Consider the following 24,390-nt stretch of genomic DNA (forward strand, 5'->3'; position numbering starts at 1 on the left):
ACCTAAATTACTGGGAATGCCTTCAAGTCTTGAACATGTACTCACTGGAGCAGAGGAGAGAGAGATACATGATAATATATGCCTGGAAAGTACTAGAGGGCCTGGTCCCAAATCTGCATACTGCCATAACAACATACTGGAGTGAGAGATATGGGTGGAAGTGCAAAATAAACCCAGTGAGGAGCAGGGGTGCAGTGGGCACAATAAGGGAGCACTGTATCAACATTCAGGGTCCCAGACTATTCAGCATCTTACCAGAAGATATCAGAAACACTGCTGGAACAAGTGTAGAAGTCTTCAAGAGGAAACTGGATAAGCATCTTCACCAGGTGTCAGATCAACTAGGCTGTGATGGATATGTGGGGCAGTGGGCCTTCAGCAGCAACAGCCTGGTTAACCAGGCAAGCACCAGACGAGCCTGGTGCATGGCCGGGCTCCGAGAGTAGTGAAACTCTCGGAACTCTTCAAAGGTATATCAAAGAAGGTCAGGTGTGGTAGGTGTGGCCACCCCACCCACATGTAATATGCATACATTTAAAGTGCCCTAGAGGAAATGAAAATGTTTGTTTCCTTGCAAAGCTTACAATGTGGGGTTTACATATTATAAAATTTTTTCTTTCTTTCAACACACCGGCCGTATCCCACCAAGGCAGGGTGGCCCAAAAAGAAAAACGAAAGTTTCTCTTAAATTTAGTAATTTATACGGGAGAAGGGGTTACTAGCCCCTTGCTCCCGGCATTTTAGTCGCCTCTTACAACACGCATGGCTTACGGAGGAAGAATTCTGTTCCACTTCCCCATGGAGATAAGAGGAAATCAACAAGAACAAGAACTAGAAAGAAAATAGAAGAATACCTAGAGGGGTGTGTATATATATGCTTGTAGATGTATGTGTAGTGTGACCTAAGTGCAAGTAGAAGTAACAAGACATACCTGAAATCTTGCATGTTTTTTTTTTTTTTTTTTTTTTTTTCAACAAGTCGGCCGTCTCCCACCGAGGCAGGGTGACCCAAAAAAGAAAAAAAATCCCCAAAAAGAAAATACTTTCATCATCATTCAACACTTTCACCACACTCGCACATTATCACTGTTTTTGCAGAGGTGCTCAGAATACAACAGTCTAGAAGCATACACATATAAAGATACACAACATATCCCTCCAAACTGCCAATATCCCAAACCCCTCCTTTAAAGTGCAGGCATTGTACTTCCCATTTCCAGGACTCAAGTCCGACTATATGAAAATAACCGGTTTCCCTGAATCCCTTCACTAAATATATATATATGTATATTATAAAATATTAATTACAAAGAAGACCACTAGCATGCCTAGGCATTTCGGGCAGACTAATTGTAATTCTTACTCTGTATTGACACAGGTTCTGGAGCAGTACATTTTAATATATATTATTGCATACTGATGTAAAAGTTAGGTAACTGAAGTGATTAACATTAATTAGATTGATAACAGCGAGGTAATCCCAGACATATAATACTATTACAATTGGTAAATTTAGTAATGGGAATGGTTTTATCATAGCATGATACACTGTTTCTGTAAAAACTCCTAAGTTGGGAGAATATTTGAAGCAAACTTAGGACTAGGCATTAGCTATATTAGGAATTTTATGTTTACAGTCATTTGGATGAGTGTTTTTGTAAATTAGGGGGAATTACAGATAATGAGAGTAAGTCTGTTTTGTTTCTGATGGTTCATGATACAAAAAAGAGAATAGGTGGTTTTCATATAGCTGATGATGGGGTGTGTTAGGGAGATAAGATTTTTTTTAATGGTAGTTTTGAAAATGGTGATTGAGTCTGTGGTTGTAGAGTTTTCGGGGAAAAATAAAAAGCAGCAGTGCTCAAAATAAAAACATGTATCCTACATCATTGTATGTACTTTATTAGGAATTTTTTGTGTAAAAATTGTATTGTCCATTACTTTCCTTCTTTTTCAGAATGGTCTAAGGCGTTGCTCTTGGAAAAATGGATGACAAATGCTGTTCAGTGTTGTGAGGCGGCAGGTATAGCGCCTCCAGCGTCTGCTCTCCAGCTTGTGGCTCCGACTTCGTCAGTGGTGGTTTCATCTCTACCTAACTCAGTTATCACACCTCCTCCACTAGCTCGCATTGCAGGGGACAGCATAGACCAGGATCATGATGTGGAAGTAGAGGGACAGAACCTGGTATGATGACTTGATTTCTCCGCTGACTCACGATATTGTAATAACATCATTGCACTGACCTGGAAAGTTTAGCATTCACTTGCTATGGGTTCAAACCCAACCTGTTCTCTGGCTTGTTTTCTTTGCCAGTTTTTTGTTTAAGCACATCAGCCATTTCCCACCATGGCAGGGTGTCCCCCCCAAAAAAAGAAGAAACACTTTCATCATCATTCACTCCATCACTATCTTGCCAGAGGTGTGCCTACACTACAGTTATAAAACTGCAGCATATCAATGCCTGTCCTTCAGATTGCAAGCGCAGTATTTCCCACCTCCAGGACTCAAGTCCGGCTAACTGATTTCCCAGAATCCCTTCATAAATGTTACCTTGCTCAGTTTTATAGTTTTATAGTTTGCAAGACTCATTTAAGACTTTTGTTGCATAATTAAGTCTTTATGACCTGGTTGATCTTAGTACAGATTGCAAGGGACTGCAAGACTTCTACAGCTTATAATGAGGGACTCCTCTACTGTATCCTTGCCTGCTAATATTACTTCAGGAAGAATTATTATTTCTACCTCATCTCTGTCTCATGTCTCTGGTACCGTCTTGTGTACATACTGGCTCCCTTTCCTTCACACTTTTTTGTGATTAGTTAACCCTTAAACTGTCCAAATGTAGATCTACATTCACGTGCGTAGTGCTCTGGACATAGATCTACGTCCGATTTTACATGCTTTCTTAAGATTAAGATGTTTATTTTGACAAATTACATGGTTGTACAGAGGAATATAATAGTTGGGTGTACATGCCAAAAGCCCCTTCGTATGCAAAGCATTTCGGGCAAAAAAAACGTAGATCTATGATCGGAGTGCTACGCACATCAACGTAGCTCGACGTTTGGACAGTTTAAGGGTTGATGGTCGAAGTCAGACCAAAACAACAGCATAATTTTCAGACTTCTTTGTGCGGGTTATTTGTTTATTGTATATTCTCTTCATTCCTTTTGTCTTCCTCTTCTGTTACTGCTGCACTCTTCTCATTCTACTTCTTCAGTCATTCTTCATTCCAGGGGTTATAGCCCAGTTGAAATTTGGATGAACCTGGAAATTTATGGTTGGTAATTGTTCTTGACTGATAATCCAGCTGCTGTCAATCCATGAACATTGAGAAGGTTGAAAAATTCAAGATGGCTGCCAATGTGGTTACTGATGAACATGACTACAAAATAACTTTAATACTGAGTATTGTGGTTAAATATTTTAGTCAAATGTTGAATATTGTGGTTAAATATTGAATATTTTAGTCATATATTGTGTATTTTAGTCATATTTATTGCTAACGATAAGCGGTAAACAGTAACATAAGCCACCCCTTACACTTACATGTTGATAGGATTATTCCAATGATGGGACAAGGGAGGTCAAGACTCATATCCCATAACCTTTTCCAGCTTTTCAGGGCTTCCCCAAAATAAAAAAAATAATAAATCAGCTTCAAGACAAATTCCCTATTGTCTCTAACCCGAGTGTCACCCCTAAATGTCTTCCGTAAAGAAATTTGGAGCAGTCCTTTAACCCTTTTAGTGTTGAGACTCATCCTCTCAAACTTGTTCTCAGTGTTAAAGAATTTTTGTTAAATGATATAGAATCTTTTTCCAAAGGTAATGAAACCAAAGTATGAAATTTGTGGAAAACTTATGGAATTATGCTCTTGCAAAGTTAGCAGTCTCGGCGATATTTACGCACTGGAAATTTTGCCCATTTTACTCCCTATTTTTGGCCAATTCCATTGTTCCAGTCCACCAAACTCATAGCTATTTTTCAAGTATTCCTTCTATTCTGTTGATTGAGTACAAAAAACTGCCCATTTGCCTATTTCAACAACCCAATAAAGTGATCAGAAATAGTAATTTGGGCAATTTCATACAAAATTCAACAATTGCCAATTTGAAAATAGGGTCCAGAATAAACAATGTAGACATTCCTGGCACTAAATAAACATTTCCTCTGTTCCTTAGTCATGTTACCTCTGGGCCCCTAATATATTGCACTTGCTTTTTATTTGGAATTTTTATTCATACAAAAAATAGAAGATTTACTGTTATGCAGTCTAATGCATTATTGTAATAATTGTATAAATAATATCAGTGCATTCTTAAATGGGTATTAGACTACCCAGTTGGACGCATACTGGACACGTAACATCATTTGTGTACTCTGGAATATCGGCAAAAATTGAACAATTTGCTGCTTTGACCTCAGTTTTAAGCTACTTTCAGTCCTGAAACCAGTCAGAATTTTCCCTATTTCTGTAATATATCTTCCATTCTATCAAGTGAGATCAAGAAATCAAGATTTTTTTTTTTTTTTTTCAACTAGTCGGCCGTCTCCCACCGAGGCAGGGTGACCCAAAAAGAAAGAAAATCCCCAAAAAGAAAATACTTTCATCATCATTCAACACTTTCACCACACTCACACATAATCACTGTTTTTGCAGAGGTGCTCAGAACACAACAGTTTAGAAGCATATATGTATAAAGATACACAACATATCCCTCCAAACTGCTAATATCCCAAAACCCCTCCTTTAGAGTGCAGGCATTGTACTTCCCATTTCCAGGACTCAAGTCCGGCTATATAAAATACAAGAATACAGTCATAAAAACCATACGAAAATACACCGCAAAATCACTATTTTAAACCAAAAACACAGTCAGTTCTTTTCTTATGCACTGCATGCTGCAGGATTTTTTTTACATGGTGCACATTTACCACACAGACATATTCTCTCATATCTAGGCCTAAATTTATTGCTCAAAGCTTGTACGAGTGAGCTGAGCTCATGGTGTTGCACAGGTCCACATCCCTTTATCCGAAACCCTTGGGGCCAGTATTGTTTTGAATTTTCCCTGTCACTCTGGGTGTCAGTACTGGGTCTTGCCACCACGTGTCGGCACTGAGATGACTGACACTCTGCACGCCATGAAAAAACTTCAGTTTTCAGAACTTTTTTAATTTCAGAATTTCGGATAAAGGGATATGGACCTGTACTGTGGAACTGACACTGGCTTCAAAGCTGTGATAGGGGACCGACAATGAAAGGGTTAATGATACCATATATTTTAAATCTGATATCCCAGATGGCTGTCATCTTTACTATACAGTGAAAGTTACAGGATGTTAATTACTCATATAGAGGAGAATGAAACTAATGGCAGTGTTTTGGTGCAACTTGGATATTGAACCCTTTTGGGGTCCGTGTCATAGTATCGCGGCTTTGAGTTCAGGGTCCATCACATAGAATTTCGTGATGAACTCAGCTTACTCTGATAAGCTTTGAGTGGTAAATTTTGGCCTAGATATGAGAGAATGGGTCTATGTGGTGAGTGTGCATAATATAAAAAAAATCCTGCAGCATGTAGTGCAAGATGGGAAAAACAAAACTGTGACCATGTGTATGGTTTAGAATTTCAGGTTTACAGTGTATTTTGTATGGTTTTTATGGTTTTATCCTCAGTTTTATTTGATAGAATGAAAGGCATATTACTAAAATAGAGATGATTTTGATTGGATTCAGGACTGGAAGTAAGTTTATTCAGGTACAGGTACACAGTTACATAAATTTTCATACATAGCAGCATACAGTGGACCCCCGGTTAACGATATTTTTTCACTCCAGAAGTATGTTCAGGTGCCAGTACTGACCGAATTTATTCCCATAAGGAATATTGTGAAGTAGATTAGTCCATTTCAGACCCCCAAACATACACGTACAAACGCACTTACATAAATACACTTACATAATTGGTCGCATTCGGAGGTAATCGTTATGCGGGGGTCCACTGTATGTGTAGACTACCCACCAGGATAACCCAAAAAAGTCAGCCAAAGTAATTTATTTACAGTGGAGTCCTTGTAATATTTTATTTAAACCTTAACAGTTAAAGCAGCTAAGTAACTCAACTCTGTAAACATCAGTTACAATACAAGGAGATATACTAGGAATAAGGTAAACTGAGTTATTTACATTAACATTAAAGATTGGGTCAGATCTCGGTAATAGGTACATGAATGTTACAGTAATAGGTACATGTATGTTACAGTAATAGGTACATGAATGTTACAGTAATAGGTACATGAATGTTACAGTAATAGGTACATGAATGTTACAGTAATAGGTACATGAATGTTACAGTAATAGGTACATGAATGTTACAGTAATAGGTACATGAATGTTACAGTAATAGGTACATGTATGTTACTTATACAAGAAGTCACTCTCCCCCTCTGTAGCTACATTCATTAGTTACCTTTTGGCTCTCTTCTTGAACTGGCTCATGCTATGACTGGCTTTGACATGTGCAGGCAATTCGTTCCATTCCTTTATTGCTGTACAATAAAAGGTTTTCGAAGCCTGGCCACTGACTGTGGGCACTACAAAGTTGTTCTCCCTTCCCGTAGTTCTATAATTACTTTGATTCCCAGCCTTGACAAACTTGGCAGCAAGATATTCTGGACAACGTTTGTGAGCAATTTTATAAACGTTATTTAACTTCATTTGTATTACTGTCTTCAACAATTCAGCATATCCAATTGTTGTAATTCATCCTGGCCTACATGTTCTCTTGGTCCCAGGTCCAGGATGAATCTTACCATTTTGTTCTGGCTGATTTGTAGTCTATCTTTCAGTTTGTTTTGTTAAGACAGGGTACCATGAAGAGCAAGAATAATCTATATAGCATTGGATAAGAGCTGGACATAGGGTCCTGTGAGCCTCAGTAGGTAGACGTTGAGCCTGAAATTGAAATTGAACTCAAAGTAGCCAAAATACTTGATTTTTGTAAAGCACCCTTCTGGCAAGACAGTGATGGAGTGAATGATGGTGAAAGTTTTTCTTTTTCGGGCCACCCTGCCTTGGTGGGAATCGGCCGGTGTGATAATAAAAAAAAAATAAATAAAAATAAAAATAAAAATAATTTCAAAGGACAGGTAAAGGGGGTCTAGGCTGCATGCTTGGGCAGGGTACGAAAAAATAAAAAAAATCGAAAATTGAATTTAGCTTGTAGAAAAATAGTTTAACAGTCTAGCAATTTTTCTACAATTAATTATAGTCACTACAACATTTGTACAATGTTTCTACAACAAATTATAGCCACTACAACATTTCTCATGATGACGCCACAGGTAGGATAACCCCGTGTGGCTGTAGTGAATTTTCAGCAATTTTTTCATTTTTTTTTTATTTTTTGCTGATTTATTAAAAATCAACATTTGGCATCATTACAAAGTGAGAGGAGCTTATCCCAGACAAGGAATAAGCTGAGAGGCTCAGTAGTGGTGTGTTCACCATAACATTGTGTCACTGTGGGCACTGTAGTATTCTTCATGTAGGTATAGTGTTGTTCATGTAGGTATAGTGTTCTTCATGTAGGTAGTGTTGTTCATGTAGGTATAGTGTTCTTCATATAGGTATAGTGTTCTTCATATAGGTATAGTGTTCTTCCTGTATGTATAACATTTTTCATATAGGTATAGTGTGATATACACATTTTTCCAGTGTTCAATATGTTACGGAGAGATGCGAGCATGGGAGCTTGAAGAACACGGAGGAACAAGCTGTGAACACCAATTCTGTGCTACATGCTGGGAGAGCTACCTCACCCTCAAGATACAAGAGGGTGGGGCACACCACATACTGTGCCCGGCTGTACGATGCAATATTCTGGTCGATGTGGACTTTATTGAGAAGATGGTCAGTCCTGAAATTGCCAGGAAGTATCTGCAGTTTGATATTCAGGTCAGTATATGTACTCTATTATTATTATTATTACTTTTGTTACTGTATTATTATTATTATTATTATATTACTATTATTAATATTATATTATTATTATATTACTGTTACTGTATTGTTATTGTTATACAGCCTCTCCTCACTTAATGATGGATTTCCATTCCTAAGACCACATTGGTAAACAAATTCGTTGCTAAGTGAGGAGCATACTTCAGGGTGTCCACAAAAACACTCCCTGATTTTAAACAGGTGTAACATGTAACTTTATTGTAATCTTTTACAGTTAGTAGCTTCAGATGCAGGATTTCATTCAGTTTCATGTGGTATAAGGTAGCATTAAAGGCACTCAATGTGCGCCCCTCTGGTTGCTCGGCAAACATCGATGTGATAGTCCAGTTTGGACCAGACGCTCTGCAGCATATCTAGAGTTATCATGTGAACTGCTTGAGTGATCGAAATTTTCAGCTCTTCCAGGGTTGCAGGTAGTGGTGGTATGTAAACTGTGCTGTTCGTGTAACCCCGAAGAAAGAAGACACAAACAGTTAGGTCCAGAGACTTTGCAGGCCACTTGCAGAGGGTGGGGGTACGTGAAGAGCACAGTTTATGTACCACCACTACCTGTGACCCTGAAGGAGCTGAAAATTTCAATCACTGAAGCAGTTCACATGATAACACCAGATATGCTGCAGAGCGTCTGGACCGAACTGGACTATCACATCGATGTTTGCTGAGCAACCAGAGGGGCGCACATTGAGTGCCTTTAACCCTTTTAGGGTCCAGAGGCCAAATTTCAAAGTGTGCAACAGGGTCCAAGAATTTTCAAAAAATAATTTTGTTATTTTTTCTTATGAAATGGTAGAGAATCTTTTTCTGAAGTTAATAAAACAAAAAATACAAAGTTTGATGGAAAATTGGCAAAATTATGCTCTTGCGAATTTTGATGTGTCGGTGATATTTATGCATTGGCGATTTTGCCGACTTTGACTCCCATTTTAGGGCAACTACAGTATTCCAGTCAACCAAATTCTTAGCTATTTCACTAGTATTACTTCTATTCTATCGATTGAGCACAAGAAATTGCCAAGTCAACTGTTTCAACAACAAAATAAAGTGACCGGAAATTGGTAATTTGGCCAATTTAATGCAAAGTTCAAAATATTCCAATTTCAAAATAAGGTCCAAAATACACAATGCAGGCATTCCTGGCACTAAACTAACATTTCCTCTGTTCATTACTTATGTTTTCAGGCTTTACAAATGAATTCCATTTTGATTTTTTATTCACATAATGAATTTTTGTTCAAACCAGAAAATAGAAGATTTACTGTTATGCAATACTGTAATAATTGTATAAATAATATCACCACACACATTTGTGAATGTATATTAGACCCACCAGCTGTCATGTAATAGACTTGTGAGGTCATTTGTTTACTCTTGAACATCGGCAAAAATTTAACATTTCTGCTACTTTGAGCTCAATTTCAAGCCATTTCCAGTATTAAAACCAATCAAAATCATCTCTGTTTCTGTAGTATATCTTCCATTCTATCAAATGAAATCAAGAAAGTGCAAATACAACTATAAAAAACATAGGAAAAAACACTGCAAAGTCGCTGTTTTAATCGAAAATTACGGTCTCAGTTTTTTCTCTTATTATGCACTGTGTGCTGCAGGATTTGTTTTATGTGGTGCACACATACCACATAGATGTATTCTCTCATATCTAAGCCCAAATTTACTGCTCACAGCTTATCAGAGTGAGCTGAGCTCATGGCGTAGATCTACGGTTTAGACCCTGAACGTAAAGCCGTAGATCTACGGCACGAACCCTGAAAGGGTTAATGCTACCCTATACCACACGAAACTGAATGAAATCCTGCATCTGAAGCTACTAACTGTGAAAGATTATTACAATAAAGTTACATGTTATACCTGTTTGAAATCAGGGAGTGTTTTTGTGGACACACTCTATAATGGTAGTGGGTTTGTGTCACCCCACATTAGGACTACAAATATTTTAAGGTAATAATGAGTGTACTGTATGTGTATTTTATGTTTTTATTGTTTTCTGTAATATGTTACAGTTAAGTTTATCAAGTTGGAGTTAACTTTTTATTTATTTTTTCTTTTATTTTTCTAATATGCATATATAATTCACCATTTGGCATCGTTACAAAGCGGGTGGTACTAGCTATAGCAGAGGAAGAAGCGAGCAGTGTCACAGTGTCTCGGTAACTCATGATTCCCCATGACACCTCACCCCACTGTAAAATATTTAATAATTTTACTATTACTATCAATAAAGGTTATCTACCTACCATATTTACTCCAGAATAATATTAGGTATAACATAATGAGAAGCATGATAAAGATGCCCAAATTAATAAAAACTGGCATTGTATGGAGAAATATTGCACAGCTATATGAGAGGGAGAAGACATGATCAGTCTCTCGCCATGATGCACAGAGGGGTGTGCCTTGCAACACTAAAAAATATTGTGTAATTATACTATTATACTAATATTTATTGCAGAATAACATTAGGTATAACATAAATAACATAGAAGCATGGTAAAGACATCTAAATTAATGAAAATGACATTATATGGAGAAGTATTGAGGAGTGGGCAGCAGAGAAGGGCAGGGAGGGATAAAAAAAAAAAATGACCACAACCATTACAGAAAATGTTATGCATTTTATGCCTGAAGGGTAACTATAGAAGATCACTCTTATCCTATGCAAAGACTGAAAAAAGTGCAATTTTCTGGAATTTTTTTTTCCCAAGTAATCAGCCATGCGCGCGTTTACTGGAATATCTCGGAGGTAAGTTATTGACCTATTTCATGTTGTATTACCATTAATAATGAATGGATTGGAAGAATTTTCACAGCAAACACAAAACTGAATGTTTTAATTTCGGGTGGTGACACTTTTGAAGTATCAGTAAGGGATGATTCCTCAATTAGCGACGAATTCCTTTACCGACGTGGTCTTAGGGATGGAACTCTGTTAGTTAGTGAAAAGAGACTGTATTTTAATAAATGGAATAGAGGAAATCAACTCTAATATACATTATTTATGTCTGCATACTGGTCAGAGAGCTGGTTTTAAGTGCAATAAGTATGTTGCTAAGTGAGGAGAGGCTGTATTATTACGTATTATTATTATTCAGTTGGTGTTAGGAACCTTTCTAAATATTAATTGAATTAATTAAATATTCCAAAATTACTTAATTAACAAATTACTGAATAAATTAAATCTTTGTAAATGACTGAATTAATGAAAAAATCTTTGTAAATGATTGAACTGATGAAAAAATCTTTATAAATGACTGAATTAATGAAAAAAAATCTTTGTAAATGACTGAATTAATGAAAAAATCTTTGTAAATTATTAAATTAGAAAAATTGTAAATGACCAAATTAAATCTTCGTAAATGACTGAATTAACGAAAAAAATCTTTGTAAAGGAGTGGATTACTTTGTGAACATTTGCGGCAGCAGTGACTACATCAGCACCATAGCTGGGCAAGACATTAAGTCTGTACCAGTATACACAGAGTGCACATTGGGACGTCCCTTTTGTGTTTACGTTGTGGTTGTAGGGTAAATGAAGGCCAGAGTAACAATAACAAATGCTCTCTCTCTAAGGTCCCCAGCAACAACAACAACAAACAAAAGACAATTGACATGCACAACATAGGTTTTAATTCTCTTACTGCTCCCAACACCTTACACCTTATCAGTATTTTAATATGTGTAAACTAAACATTGCATATTGTAGAAAGAAGTGACAGTGTTTGCTTTGTTTGGTCTACAAAGTACAGATATGCAGGTGTTGTTCAGGGTACAGATACACAGGTGTTGTATAAGGTACATGCAGGTGTTGTACAAGGAATGGATACACAGGTACATGGTACAGATATGCATTGTTGTTCAGGGTACAGATATGCATTGTTGTTCAGGGTACAGATATGCAGGTGTTGTATAAGGTACATGCAGGTGTTGTACAAGGAATGGATACACAGGTATTGTACATGGTACAGATATGCAGTGTTGTTCAGGGTACAGATATACAGGTGTTGTACATGGTACAGATACACAGGTGTTGTTCACATGTCTAATTTCTGCTTATTATCTTGGAGTAATAAAGGAACATATGAACATTTCAGGCATTCGTGGAGCGTAACAAGACCATCAAGTGGTGCCCGCTGCCCGGCTGCGGCAGGGCCGTCAAGTTCCCCGAGGCTGAACTGGAAACACAACCCTTTTATTTCCCCAACACTAAGCCGCCCCCGAAGACCTCTCACGCCGTCGACTGCGGCAATGGCCATTTTTTTTGCTGGTAAGGATGTTGAAACTGTGCCTTTTAATTCACTTTGGAAAAGTAACTTTATGGGTTATTAGTTTAATTATGTTTGTATGAAGTGATAAGTTGTATCAGACAAGTGTTTTTAAGGGGGGAATTTATTGTATTGTTGATGTAGTAACATATATATGTAGAGTTGGTATATAGGAACATATATGTAGTGTTAGTGTAGGTAGTAGGTTGGTAGACAGCAACCACCCATGGAAGTACTACCGTACTGCCAAATGAGTGTAAAACGGAAGCCTGTATTCGTTTTGCATGACGGTAGGATTACTGGTGTCTTTTTTCTGTCTCATAAACATGCAAGATTTCAGGTACATCTTGCTACTTCTACTTACACTTAGGTCACACTACACATGCATGTACAAGCATATATATATATATACACCCCTCTGAGTTTTCTTCTATTTTCTTACTAGTTCTTATTCTTGTTTATTTCCTCTTATCTCCGTGGGGAAGTGGAACAGAATTCTTCCTCCATAAGCCATGCGGCGTGTTGTAAGAGGCGGTTAAAATGCCTGGAGCAAGGGGCGAGTAACCCCTTCTCCTGTATACATTACTAAAGTTAAGAGAAATTTTAGTTTTTCTTTTTGGGCCACCCTGCTGTGGTGGGATACTGCCGGTTTGTTGAAAGAAAGAAGAATGTAGTGTTAGTATAGCAAGATATGTATGTTGTGTTGATATATAGGAACATACATGTAGTGTTGGTATAACATTTATGAAGGTATATTGCTTCTAGGACATCCAGCAGGCATGTTTGAGCATACTAGGCAGGAGTGGATGGGGGCAAATGGTTTTTGGGATTTGATGTACTGTTGGAGTGTGAGGACAATAACATCTTGAGAAGGGATTCAGGGGAAACTGGTTAACTGGCCCTGAGTCCTGGAGGTGGGAAGTACAGTGCTTGCACTCTGAAGGAGGGGTGGTGATGGTGGTAGTGGTGGTGGGAAGTATAGTTCCTGCACTCTGAAGGAGGGGTGGTGATGGTGGTGGTGGTGGTGGTGGGAAGGACAGTGCCTGTATGTTGGAGGGGTGGTGGTGAGAAGTACAGTGCCTGTATGTTGAAGGAGAGGTGGTGATATTTACAATTTGCAGGGTCATCTGTCCTGTAGTGTCAGCACTTCTCTGGCAAGACAGTGATAGAGTGAATGATGGTGAAGGTGTTTCTTCATTAGGTTCACCCTACTTTAGTGGGAGACAACCGTTTTGTTAAAAAAAAAGTGCTGCTAGTGGCATATAGGCCTACACCAGCCTGCTGATACCACAGTTACACTTTGTAGTCTTACCTGTGCAAGATCAAACAGGCTGTGAAGAATATGGGGGCAGCAAGCTACTCACAGCAACAGCCTGGTTGATCAAGGAAGTGCCAGACAAGCTTGGCCCTGGGCTAGGCTGCAGGAGTAGCAAAACTCTGGAAACCTGTCAAAGGTACATCAAAGATAGGTTTTTCAACACCCCGGCTATCTCCTACTGAGGCAGAGTGACCTTACAAGTATCATATGAAAGTTTTTCTTCTTTTTACATTTAGGAGTTACTAGCACCTTCCTCCTAGCATCTAGTAGTTTATACAGTAGAAGGTGTTACTAGCACCTTCTAGCATCTAGTAGTTTATACAGTAAGTGTTACTAGCACCTTCCTCCTAGCATCTAGTAGTTTATACAGTAGAAAGTGTTACTAGCACCTTCTAGCATCTAGTAGTTTATACAGTAAGTGTTACTAGCACCTTCCTCCTAGCATCTAGTAGTTTATACAGTAGAAAGTGTTACTAGCACCTTCTAGCATCTAGTAGTTTATACAGTAAGTGTTACTAGCACCTTCTTTCTAGCATCTAGTAGTTTATACAATAGGTGTTACTAGCACCTTCTAGCATCTAGTAGTTTATACAGTAAGTGTTACTAGCACCTTTCTCCTAGCATCTAGTAGTTTATACAATAGAAGGTGTTACTAGCACCTTCTAGCATCTAGTAGTTTATACAGTAAGTGTTACTAGCACCTTTCTCCTAGCATCTAGTAGTTAATACAATAGAAGGTGTTACTAGCACCTTGCTGCCAACATTTATTAATCAACTAGTATCAAAACAGTTGGAAGCAGAAATACCATTTCCAGTGATAATTTATCCTGGGCTTCACTGTACATCACTGTAACATTCCTTACACTGTACATCATGGTAACATTCCTGTAACATCACAAACATTTTAATAGATCTAATTGTATAATAGCTGTAGTCCTATGATAGCTGTGGGCCAGTAGGCCTACCCCAGTGTTCTTTCTTATGGTCTCGTGAAAAATATAATGATGAGAATGTAGGAGAATGACTCGTGAAATGTTCGTGATTGGTGGATCAACCAGGCTGTGATGGATGTGTAGGCTTGTAGCACACTGGCAGCAACAACCTGGTTGACCAAGCAAGCACCAAACATTCTCTTGTTACACATTCTCTTGTTACACATTCTCTTGTTACACATTCTCTTGTTACACATTCTCTTGTTGCACATTCTCTTGTTACACATTTTCTTTAAAAAGATTTTTAACAGTGAGTTTGTTGGTAATAAATTTTTTAACAATAAGTTTGTTGGTAATAAAATTGTTATGAGTACATTTATTTCAGGGAGTGTCTTGGTGAGGCTCACTCTCCCTCAGGGTGTGAACAATGGCTGGAGTGGCAAAGTAAAGTGGCAGAAATTAAGCCGGAAGAACTCCGCATCAGCTCCGGTGAGACTGAAGATGCTGCTAACTTCCTCTGGCTGGTAACCAACTCCAAGCCTTGTCCCAACTGCAAGAGTCCCATCCAGAAGAATGAAGGTTGCAACCACATGAAGTGTTCCAAGGTAAGTTCTTGCTATAGGAAGTGTCCTAACTGCAAGAGTCCCATCCAGAAGAATGAAGGTTGCAACCACATGAAGTGTTCCAAGGTAAGTTCTTGCTACAGGAAGTGTCCCAACTGCAAGAGTCCCATCCAGAAGAATGAAGGTTGCAACCACATGAAGTGTTCCAAGGTAAGTTCTTGCTACAGGAAGTGTCCCAGCTGCAAGAGTCCCATCCAGAAGAATGAAGGTTGCAACCACATGAAGTGTTCCAAGGTAAGTTCTTACTACGGGAAGTGTCCCAACTGCAAGAGTCCCATCCAGAAGAACGAAGGTTGCAACCACATGAAGTGTTCCAAGGTAAGTTCTTGCTACAGGAAGTGTCCCAACTGCAAGAGTCCCATCCAGAAGAACGAAGGTTGCAACCACATGAAGTGTTCCAAGGTAAGTTCTTGCTACAGGAAGTGTCCCAACTGCAAGAGTCCCATCCAGAAGAATGAAGGTTGCAACCACATGAAGTGTTCCAAGGTAAGTTCTTGCTACAGGAAGTGTCCCAACTGCAAGAGTCCCATCCAGAAGAATGAAGGTTGCAACCACATGAAGTGTTCCAAGGTAAGTTCTTGCTACAGGAAGTGTCCCAACTGCAAGAGTCCCATCCAGAAGAACGAAGGTTGCAACCACATGAAGTGTTCCAAGGTAAGTTCTTGCTACAGGAAGTGTCCTAACTGCAAGAGTCCCATCCAGAAGAACGAAGGTTGCAACCACATGAAGTGTTCCAAGGTATGTTTTTGTGTGTTACTACATGAAGTGTTTCTAGGTATATTTTTTTGTGTGTTACTCCATAAAATGTTCCAAGGCACATTCTTGTGTGTGACTACAGTTGAACCCTTTAATTTGTCATCTTATCTGGTGTGTCTTCAGTCAAACCTTTCAATTTTGCAGCTTCCTAATCCATGTATTTTATTATCCTCCCATTCTACCCTCCCCCCTTGTGTATTTTCTAGCACCCTTATCTTCTCACTGTTGTGTGACTAGTTAATGTTCCAGGTTGGACTGAAACTTCCTCCTGAGTTTCACTCTCTTATCTCCAGGTTATTTGTGTATTAATTACCTGTTTTTTTTGCTAATAATACATAATTTATAAATGTGAGTTTTTTTACTGTTTTTATCTGTTCAGGACACTCTTGCCATGGGTTTGAACCCCACTCGTTGCCTGGTTTGTTTGGTCTTGATACGCAGCCCAAACTCTCTTATAAAGCTCCTGTATAAACTGTAATGTTTCTGTAAATGAAATTATTGATCTTACTAGTAAAATTCATTCTATATCATTGTTATATTATAAAATTATAGCATTAGAATTATAACATTAGAATTTGCCTAGTGGCAAAAGCTCTAGATTCACACAGTCCGGGTTCAATTCCTGGTGAGGGTGAAAACATTGGGCATGTTTCCTTACATCAGTTTTCCTTGTTCACCCTTTGGGAAAAAATAGGTACCTGGGTGTTAGTGGACTGGTGTGGGTTGCATTCCAGGACAAAATTGACCTAATTTGCGGGAAATGCTCAGCATAACAAGCGACTTTCTATATAGTAGTATGTCACTGATGTCAGCTATGATCTGTATACCTTGTACATGTACTGGTATACCTTGTACATGTACTGGTATACCTTGTACATGTACTGGTATACCTTGTACATGTACTGGTATACCTTGTACATGTACTGGTAGAAATAAAGATATTATTATTATTATAGCATTAGAATTATAACATTAGAATTATAGCAGTATCATTGCTACATTTACTAACAATACATACATTTCCTAACACTGAATACATTTCCTAACACTGAATACATTTCCTTACAATACATACATTTCCTAACACTGAATACATTTCCTAACACTGAATACATTTCCTTACAATACATACATTTCCTAACACTGAATACATTTCCTAACACTGAATACATTTCCTAACACTGAATACATTTCCTTACAATACATACATTTCCTAACATTGAATACATTTCCTTGTTTCCTGACACTGCATACATTTCCTCATTTCTGGGTTACTGTCTCGGCGGACATGCAAAAAACAATTAAAGATCATCAACTCTCTATTATTAAACATCTATATAATCATTGTTACTGGCAGAACTTTAGCCTAGGTCTGTGGTATTCATGAGGTCAAGACTCACAAATGAACTAGTGAGAGGGAGAGGTCCTCTCAACATTTTGACCTCCAGATGTGAGAGGTCAGTACAACCTCTCCTCACTTAGCGACATACTCGTTTACTGACACCTCAGACTTACGACGGGCTCTCTGACCAGTATGCATGCCTAAATGATGTATACTAGAGCCGATTTCCTCTATTCTGTTTATTACAACATACAGTACATTTAAAAATATACCAGAAATGTTATAAATGGTACAAAGGTGACATGAAAATAATATCAAAGATTTTATTATTTTATTATCACACTGGCCGATTCCCACCAAGGCAGGGTGGCCCGAAAAAGAAAAACTTTCACCATCATTCACTCCATCACTGTCTTGCCAGAAGGGTGCTTTACACTACAGTTTTTAAACTGCAACATTAACACCCCTCCTTCAGAGTGCAGGCACTGTACTTCCCATCTCCAGGACTCAAGTCCGGCCTGCCGGTTTCCCTGAATCCCTTCATAAATGTTACTTTGCTCACACTCCAACAGCACGTCAAAGATATTTGACACAAACCCACTACCATTATAGTGATGAATTCGTTTACTGACATGGTCTTAGGAACGGAACTTCATAATTAAGTAAGGAGAGGCTGTACTTATGAACAAACTAGTGAGAGGGAGAGGGCCTCTCAGTATTTTGACCTTCTGTTGTGGAGGTCAATATGTACAGAGAATCACTTATTTCTACTTCCCTGTACGTAGTGACCTATAATTGTAAAGTAATCGTTGAAGTATATGAGTGTATGGGCATAAAGAAAATCTATATACATAAAGTGCTGAGGATGTTGAATCAAATAGGAACCAGAGATAATGGATTTAAATTAGATAAATTTAGATTTAGAGAGAATGTAGGTCAGTATTGATTTTCAGACAGAGCTGTCGATGAGTGGCACAGTCTGCCAGGCAGGGTAATAGGAGCTATGACCTTGGCTAGGTTTACTACCAGCTAGGGTAATAGGAGCTATGATCTTGGCTGGGTTTACTACCAGCTAGGGTAATAGGAGCTATGATCTTGGCTGGGTTTACTGCCAGCTAGGGTAATAGGAGCTATGACCTTGGCTGGGTTTACTACCAGCTAGGGTAATAGGAGCTATGACCTTGGCTAGGTTTACTACCAGCTAGGGTAATAGGAGCTATGACATTGGCTGGGTTTACTACCAGCTAGGGTAATAGGAGCTATGACCTTGGCTAGGTTTACTACCAGCTAGGGTAATAGGAGCTATGACCTTGGCTGGGTTTACTACCAGCTAGGGTAATAGGAGCTATGATCTTGGCTGGGTTTACTACCAGCTAGGGTAATAGGAGCTATGACCTTGGCTGGGTTTACTACCAGCTAGGGTAATAGGAGCTATGATCTTGGCTGGGTTTACTACCAGCTAGGGTAATAGGAGCTATGATCATGGCTGGGTTTACTACCAGCTAGGGTAATAGGAGCTATGATCTTGGCTGGGTTTACTACCAGCTAGGGTAATAGGAGCTATGATCTTGGCTGGGTTTACTGCCAGCTAGGGTAATAGGAGCTATGATCTTGGCTGGGTTTACTGCCAGCTAGGGTAATAGGAGCTATGATCTTGGCTGGGTTTACTACCAGCTAGGGTAATATATGACCTTGGCTAGGTTTACTACCAGCTAGGGTAATAGGAGCTATGATCTTGGCTGGGTTTACTACCAGCTAGGGTAATAGGAGCTATGATCTTGGCTGGGTTTACTACCAGCTAGGGTAATAGGAGCTATGATCTTGGCTGGGTTTACTGCCAGCTAGGGTAATAGGAGCTATGATCTTGGCTGGGTTTACTACCAGCTAGGGTAATATATGACCTTGGCTAGGTTTACTACCAGCTAGGGTAATAGGAGCTATGATCTTGGCTGGGTTTACTACCAGCTAGGGTAATAGGAGCTATGATCATGGCTAGGTTTACTACCAGCTAGGGTAATATAAACTATGACCTTGGCTAGGTTTACTACCAGCTAGGGTAATAGGAGCTATGATCTTGGCTGGGTTTACTACCAGCTAGGGTAATAGGAGCTATGATCTTGGCTAGGTTTACTACCAGCTAGGGTAATAGGAGCTATTATCTTGGCTAGGTTTACTACCAGCTAGGGTAATAGGAGCTATGATCTTGGCTAAGTTTACTACCAGCTAGGGTAATAGGAGCTATGATCTTGGCTAAGTTTACTACCAGCTAGGGTAATAGGAGCTATGATCTTGGCTAAGTTTACTGCCAGCTAGGGTAATAGAAGCTATTATCTTGGCTAGGTTTAGAAAGATATTAGACAAATATATGAGAGAAAAGGACTGGGTTTAATTACTAACTGATGTATTGAAGAAAATTCATGGATAACTTTGGTGCAAGGTTGTACAAGTGGGTGGGTGGGAATGTTTGGTTTAGAGAAGGACCTGCCTAGTATGGGCCAGTAGGCTTACTACAGTGTTAATACATGTATCAAGTGTACTTCCCTTTTGAAGAAATTGCTGCATCAAAATGCCAGAAATTTGGTGTTCGAGAGGATGTGAATTAATAGTTTAGAAAAACCAACAAGTTGATTAATAATACTGTTTAAGTATATATAGTGTATGCTTTTGTAAACTGCTCTCAGTATACTGTGTCAAGTATACTTGGCAGTAAGTATAATAATATTGTTTGTTTCAGTGTAAGTTTGACTTCTGTTGGGTGTGTCTGGAGAGCTGGAAGAAACATTCGTCAGCTACTGGAGGATACTTCAGGTGTAACCGTTTTGATGCTCAGAGTAAAGCTGATGAGAAGCTGGGAGTGCTCTTGTCTGAGGTGTGTGTGTGTCTCTCTCTCTCTCCCTTTCTCTCTTTCTCTCTCTCTCTTATCTTATACTCTCATGATTATAACCTTTCTTGAAATGAAAAATGAAAATGCAAATGTTTATTTCCTTAATTTCGTTGGTTTACATATAAAATATTAATTACAGAGGGTAATAGCATGCCTAGGCATTTCGGGTAGACTTATCCAAATTCTTAATATTTATCAGGCATTGAAGAGCTCTGAGATGCCTTGTTCTTGTGATTATACAATATTTTATCATTCATTTTTTTAGCTTACTGGCGGTATCCCACCAAGGCAGGGTGGCCTAAAAAGAAAAACGAAAGTTTCTCTTTTTAAATTTAGTAATGTATACAGGAGAAGGGGTTACTAGGCCCTTGCTCCCGGCATGTTAGTCGCCTCTTATGACACGCACGGCTTCCGGAGGAAGAATTCTTTTCCACTTTCCTATGGAAGATCATTAAAATGTTTTTTAACATTTCTCAGACACTAAAGAGTTATGAGGTGCCTTGTTCTTGTGATAGGTTATGTGATGGTATAATACAGAGGTTTTAATATATTTTTTCATTACATTATGATTTAATATGTGCAAGACATGGAAGAGTTTTGTTTAATATCTTGACCACTTTCAGAATCAAGCTAATTTCATGTTGTATTATAATAAAGTTATGGTTTAGTGACCAGTAGATCAGGGAGACACATGGGTAACACTTAGGTGTCTGTTCACCTCTGTTGTCTTGAACATTGTTCAAGAGGATGGAGCTGAACACTTCTCAGAGCTGAGAGACTGACCATAACAAACTTACTTCAAGAAAACCAGGGTACAGGTGGGGATTAAACTTGGGAGGAATGAGTCATAAAACTCCAGACCGGTGCATTATCCACTGGGCCAGCTGGCTACAATAAGATTTATCCAACTAGGTATATTTATACACCATAGAAAGGTTAGGATAGGCACCACTGTGACCACAAACTCAAGTTTTTACAGATGAATCTCCCACCAGTGTGGCTGTGACAAACTCTAGCTCTAGCATTGGGATGACTTTCAGAATAGAGCTTTAATTTTGCCAGCTTTCTGAGTAGAACTTTAATTTGATAGCACTCAAAATAGAGCTTCATCTGGTCATAAAGATAATATTATACACTCAGAGCTCTCATAAAGTTCTTTTAGATACCTCAATTTTTTAAATACAATTAACCGTATAACCCTTAAACTATCCAAATGTAGATCTATGTAGACCTACCTTATTTTTTTACATTTGAAAGCATATAAAAAAATGTAGATCTACATTTGGAGCACGTGAACGTAGATCTTCATTTCGACAGTTTAAGGGTTAACTGTGGGAAGATTTTGAAAAATAAAAAAATATTTTTCAAACAGTTAGATAAGAGTTTGTCTTTCTGAATCAAATAAGACTAAAATGATCACAATCTGATAAAAACTTATGATTTTATGGCGTGTTGAATTTGGTAAAAAAAATGATCACTAGTTGGCAACTGTGGTGAGTGCTAGTACGTTGGACACAGTTAAAGGATTAATAAATAGCTCATAAAAAGTCCTCAGAACACATAATTCAGTTTTCAACACACTTTCCATTGTATTTTCAAAAAAATTGCAGCGTGTACAGTGACTTTATAAGAGTACCGACTCAACCCATATCTTGAAAGTGCTGTGTTTACACAGGCGACGGTTCGCAATCATCAAATGCAGGAGCTCAATCGCTTCATCCATTACTATACACGATTCAAGAACCATCAGAATTCTCTGAAAATGGAAGAACCTTTGTTGAAGACTGCACGAGACAAGATGGAAGTGCTGGCTACGTCACTGCCCTCTCAGGAACAACAAGGTCAAGGTGGGTTGTGTGGCAGGTGTTAATGCGTTGTATGACGGGTATTAACCCTTTGGGGGTCTGTCCCGTAGTTCAACTGCTTTGAAGCCAGGGTCCAAGCCATAGTTCTACGCCATGAACTCAGCTCACTCACATAAACTGTGAGCTGTAAATTTGGGCCTAGATATGAGAGAATACATGTATGTGGTAAGTGTGCACCACATAAAACAAATCCTGCAACACGCAGTGCATAATGAGAACAACTAAACCGTATTACTGAGTTTGCAGTGTTTGTTCATATGTTTTTTACAGTTGTATTCTCGGTTTCTTGATCTCATTTGATAGAATGGAAGATATATTGTTTTATTAGTGAAAATGACTTGAAACTGAGCTCAAAGTAGCGGAAGTGTTCAGATTTTGCCGATGTTCAAAGATAAACAAATCACATCACACTTCCAGTACACATCAGCTGGTGGGTCTAATGTATATTCACGAATGTACTGATATTATTTATACAATTATTCCAATATTGAATAACAGTAAATCTTCCATTTTTTGGTGTGAATAAAAATTCATTGTGTGAATAAGAATAAAAATGGAATTCATGTGTAAAACCAGGAAATGTAACTGATAAACAGAAGAAATGTTACGTATTTTAGTGCGATGAATGCCTGTGTGGTTTAGTCTGGACCCTACTTTGAAATTGGAATTTTTTGAACTTTGTGTGAAATTAGACAAATTACCAATTTCTGATCACTGCTGGGTAGTTGAAACAGTTGATTACTAGTGAAATAACTAAGAATTTGGTCGATTGGAATAATGTATAACTGGCCTAAAATGGGAGTCAAAGTGGGCAAAATCTCTGATGCATAAATATCACTGACACAGCAAAATTCGTGAGAGCATAATTTTGTAAATTTTCCATCAAATTTTGTACTTTTTGTTTTATTACCTTCAGAAAAAAGATTCTCTACCATTTCACAAGAAAAAAATAACAAAATTTATTTTGGAGATTCTTGGACCCTGTGGACAAGTTTCAGATTGGGGGTCTGGATCCTGAAAGGGTTAAGATGTTGTACGACAGGTTTATGCAAGGCAATATAAATCTTCATACTATTTTTTAACACAACGGTCATCCCCCACCAAGGTAGTGTGACCTGAGGAAGAAGAAACAAAACTTTTGTTTTTACATTTAGTAATTTGTACAGTAGAAGGTGTTACTAGGACCTTGCTGTCAGCATTTAATAATTTATACAGAAAGTGTTACTAGCACCTTGCTCCCAGCATTTAGTAATTTATACAGTAGGTGTTATTAGCACCTTGCTGCCAGCATTTAGTAATTTATTCATTAGAAGGTGTTACTAGCACTTTGCTGCCAGCATTTCAGTTGCCTCTTACAACACACATGACATACCGAGGAAGGATTCTTCTCCACTTTTTTATGGAGTTGGTAACACAGCGGTACCTCGGGATATGAATTTAATTCGTTCCAGAAGGCTGTTCGAGTGGCAATACCGAACGAATTTGTTCCCATAAGGAATAATGTAAATTAGATTAATCTGTTTCAGACCCCCAAAAATACACTTACAAAAGCACTTACATAAATACACTTACATAATTGCTCAAGTTTTGAGCTGTTCGTATCCCGAGGTACCACTGTATATATATTTAAACATTTTTAGAAATTCTTCACTAATAGTGTTTTCCCTTTTTTCAGCTGCAGTTGAAAAGGGCACTCGCTTTGTTGAAGAGGGTGTGAAGGAACTGCTGAAGGCACGAAGGGTCCTCTGTGGATCTTATGTGTATGGTTATTACTTAGAAGATAACGGCTATAACAAGACCATCTTTGAGTACATGCAGGTGTGAATTTAAAGACAAGTGTATTTCTGGGTTTGACTTGATGTTGGGGTGTGAGTAGGGTCATATTGATGAAGGGATTCAGGAGAAACAGTTAAACTTGCAATTTAAATACACATATAACCCTCACACAAGAGACTGAGACTTGTGACGATGTTTGGGTTCGACTTGAACCATTAACTAGTTAATGGCTCCAGTTCAACTGAAACATCGTTGTGAGTGTTAGTTTGCTATGTGCAGGTTATTTGTGTAATGTTTCCTTAGTTTAAAAAGGCATGTAAGCAAACACCAGGACATTTATTAGAAAACATTTGGTCCTGGGACCTTGATCACTTCTAATACACACAGGTTATTAAGTAGGAGTTTTTAACCCATAAACGGTCCAAGCAGATCTACGTTCACATGTGTAGTGCTTCAAAAGTAGATCTACGTTTTTTACATATTTTCAAATATAACAAAAAAAAAAGTAGATCAAAGTTTTTTTACACATTTTCAAATGTAAAAAAACAAAAAGAAGATCTACTTTTTTTGCATACTTTCAAATGTTGA

General features: G+C 38.2%; 1 protein-coding gene across 2 annotated transcripts in view; it reads left to right on the forward strand.

Annotated features, from left to right (window-relative positions):
* The window catches only part of LOC128703391 (ankyrin repeat and IBR domain-containing protein 1), a 119,495-nt gene that overhangs the window by 34,003 nt on the left and 61,102 nt on the right, over window positions 1–24,390 (forward strand). For both annotated transcript variants that reach the window (XM_053798026.2, XM_070104668.1), the window contains exons 7-13: window positions 1,958–2,184; window positions 7,724–7,963; window positions 12,136–12,308; window positions 14,942–15,161; window positions 20,012–20,146; window positions 21,837–22,008; window positions 23,702–23,844. In XM_053798026.2, the coding sequence (XP_053654001.2) occupies window positions 1,958–2,184; window positions 7,724–7,963; window positions 12,136–12,308; window positions 14,942–15,161; window positions 20,012–20,146; window positions 21,837–22,008; window positions 23,702–23,844 (1,310 nt within the window). The remainder of the gene's footprint in view (window positions 1–1,957; window positions 2,185–7,723; window positions 7,964–12,135; window positions 12,309–14,941; window positions 15,162–20,011; window positions 20,147–21,836; window positions 22,009–23,701; window positions 23,845–24,390) is intronic.

This window comes from Cherax quadricarinatus, chromosome 93 (assembly GCF_038502225.1).
Source record: "Cherax quadricarinatus isolate ZL_2023a chromosome 93, ASM3850222v1, whole genome shotgun sequence".
Classification (NCBI taxonomy): domain Eukaryota; kingdom Metazoa; phylum Arthropoda; class Malacostraca; order Decapoda; family Parastacidae; genus Cherax; species Cherax quadricarinatus.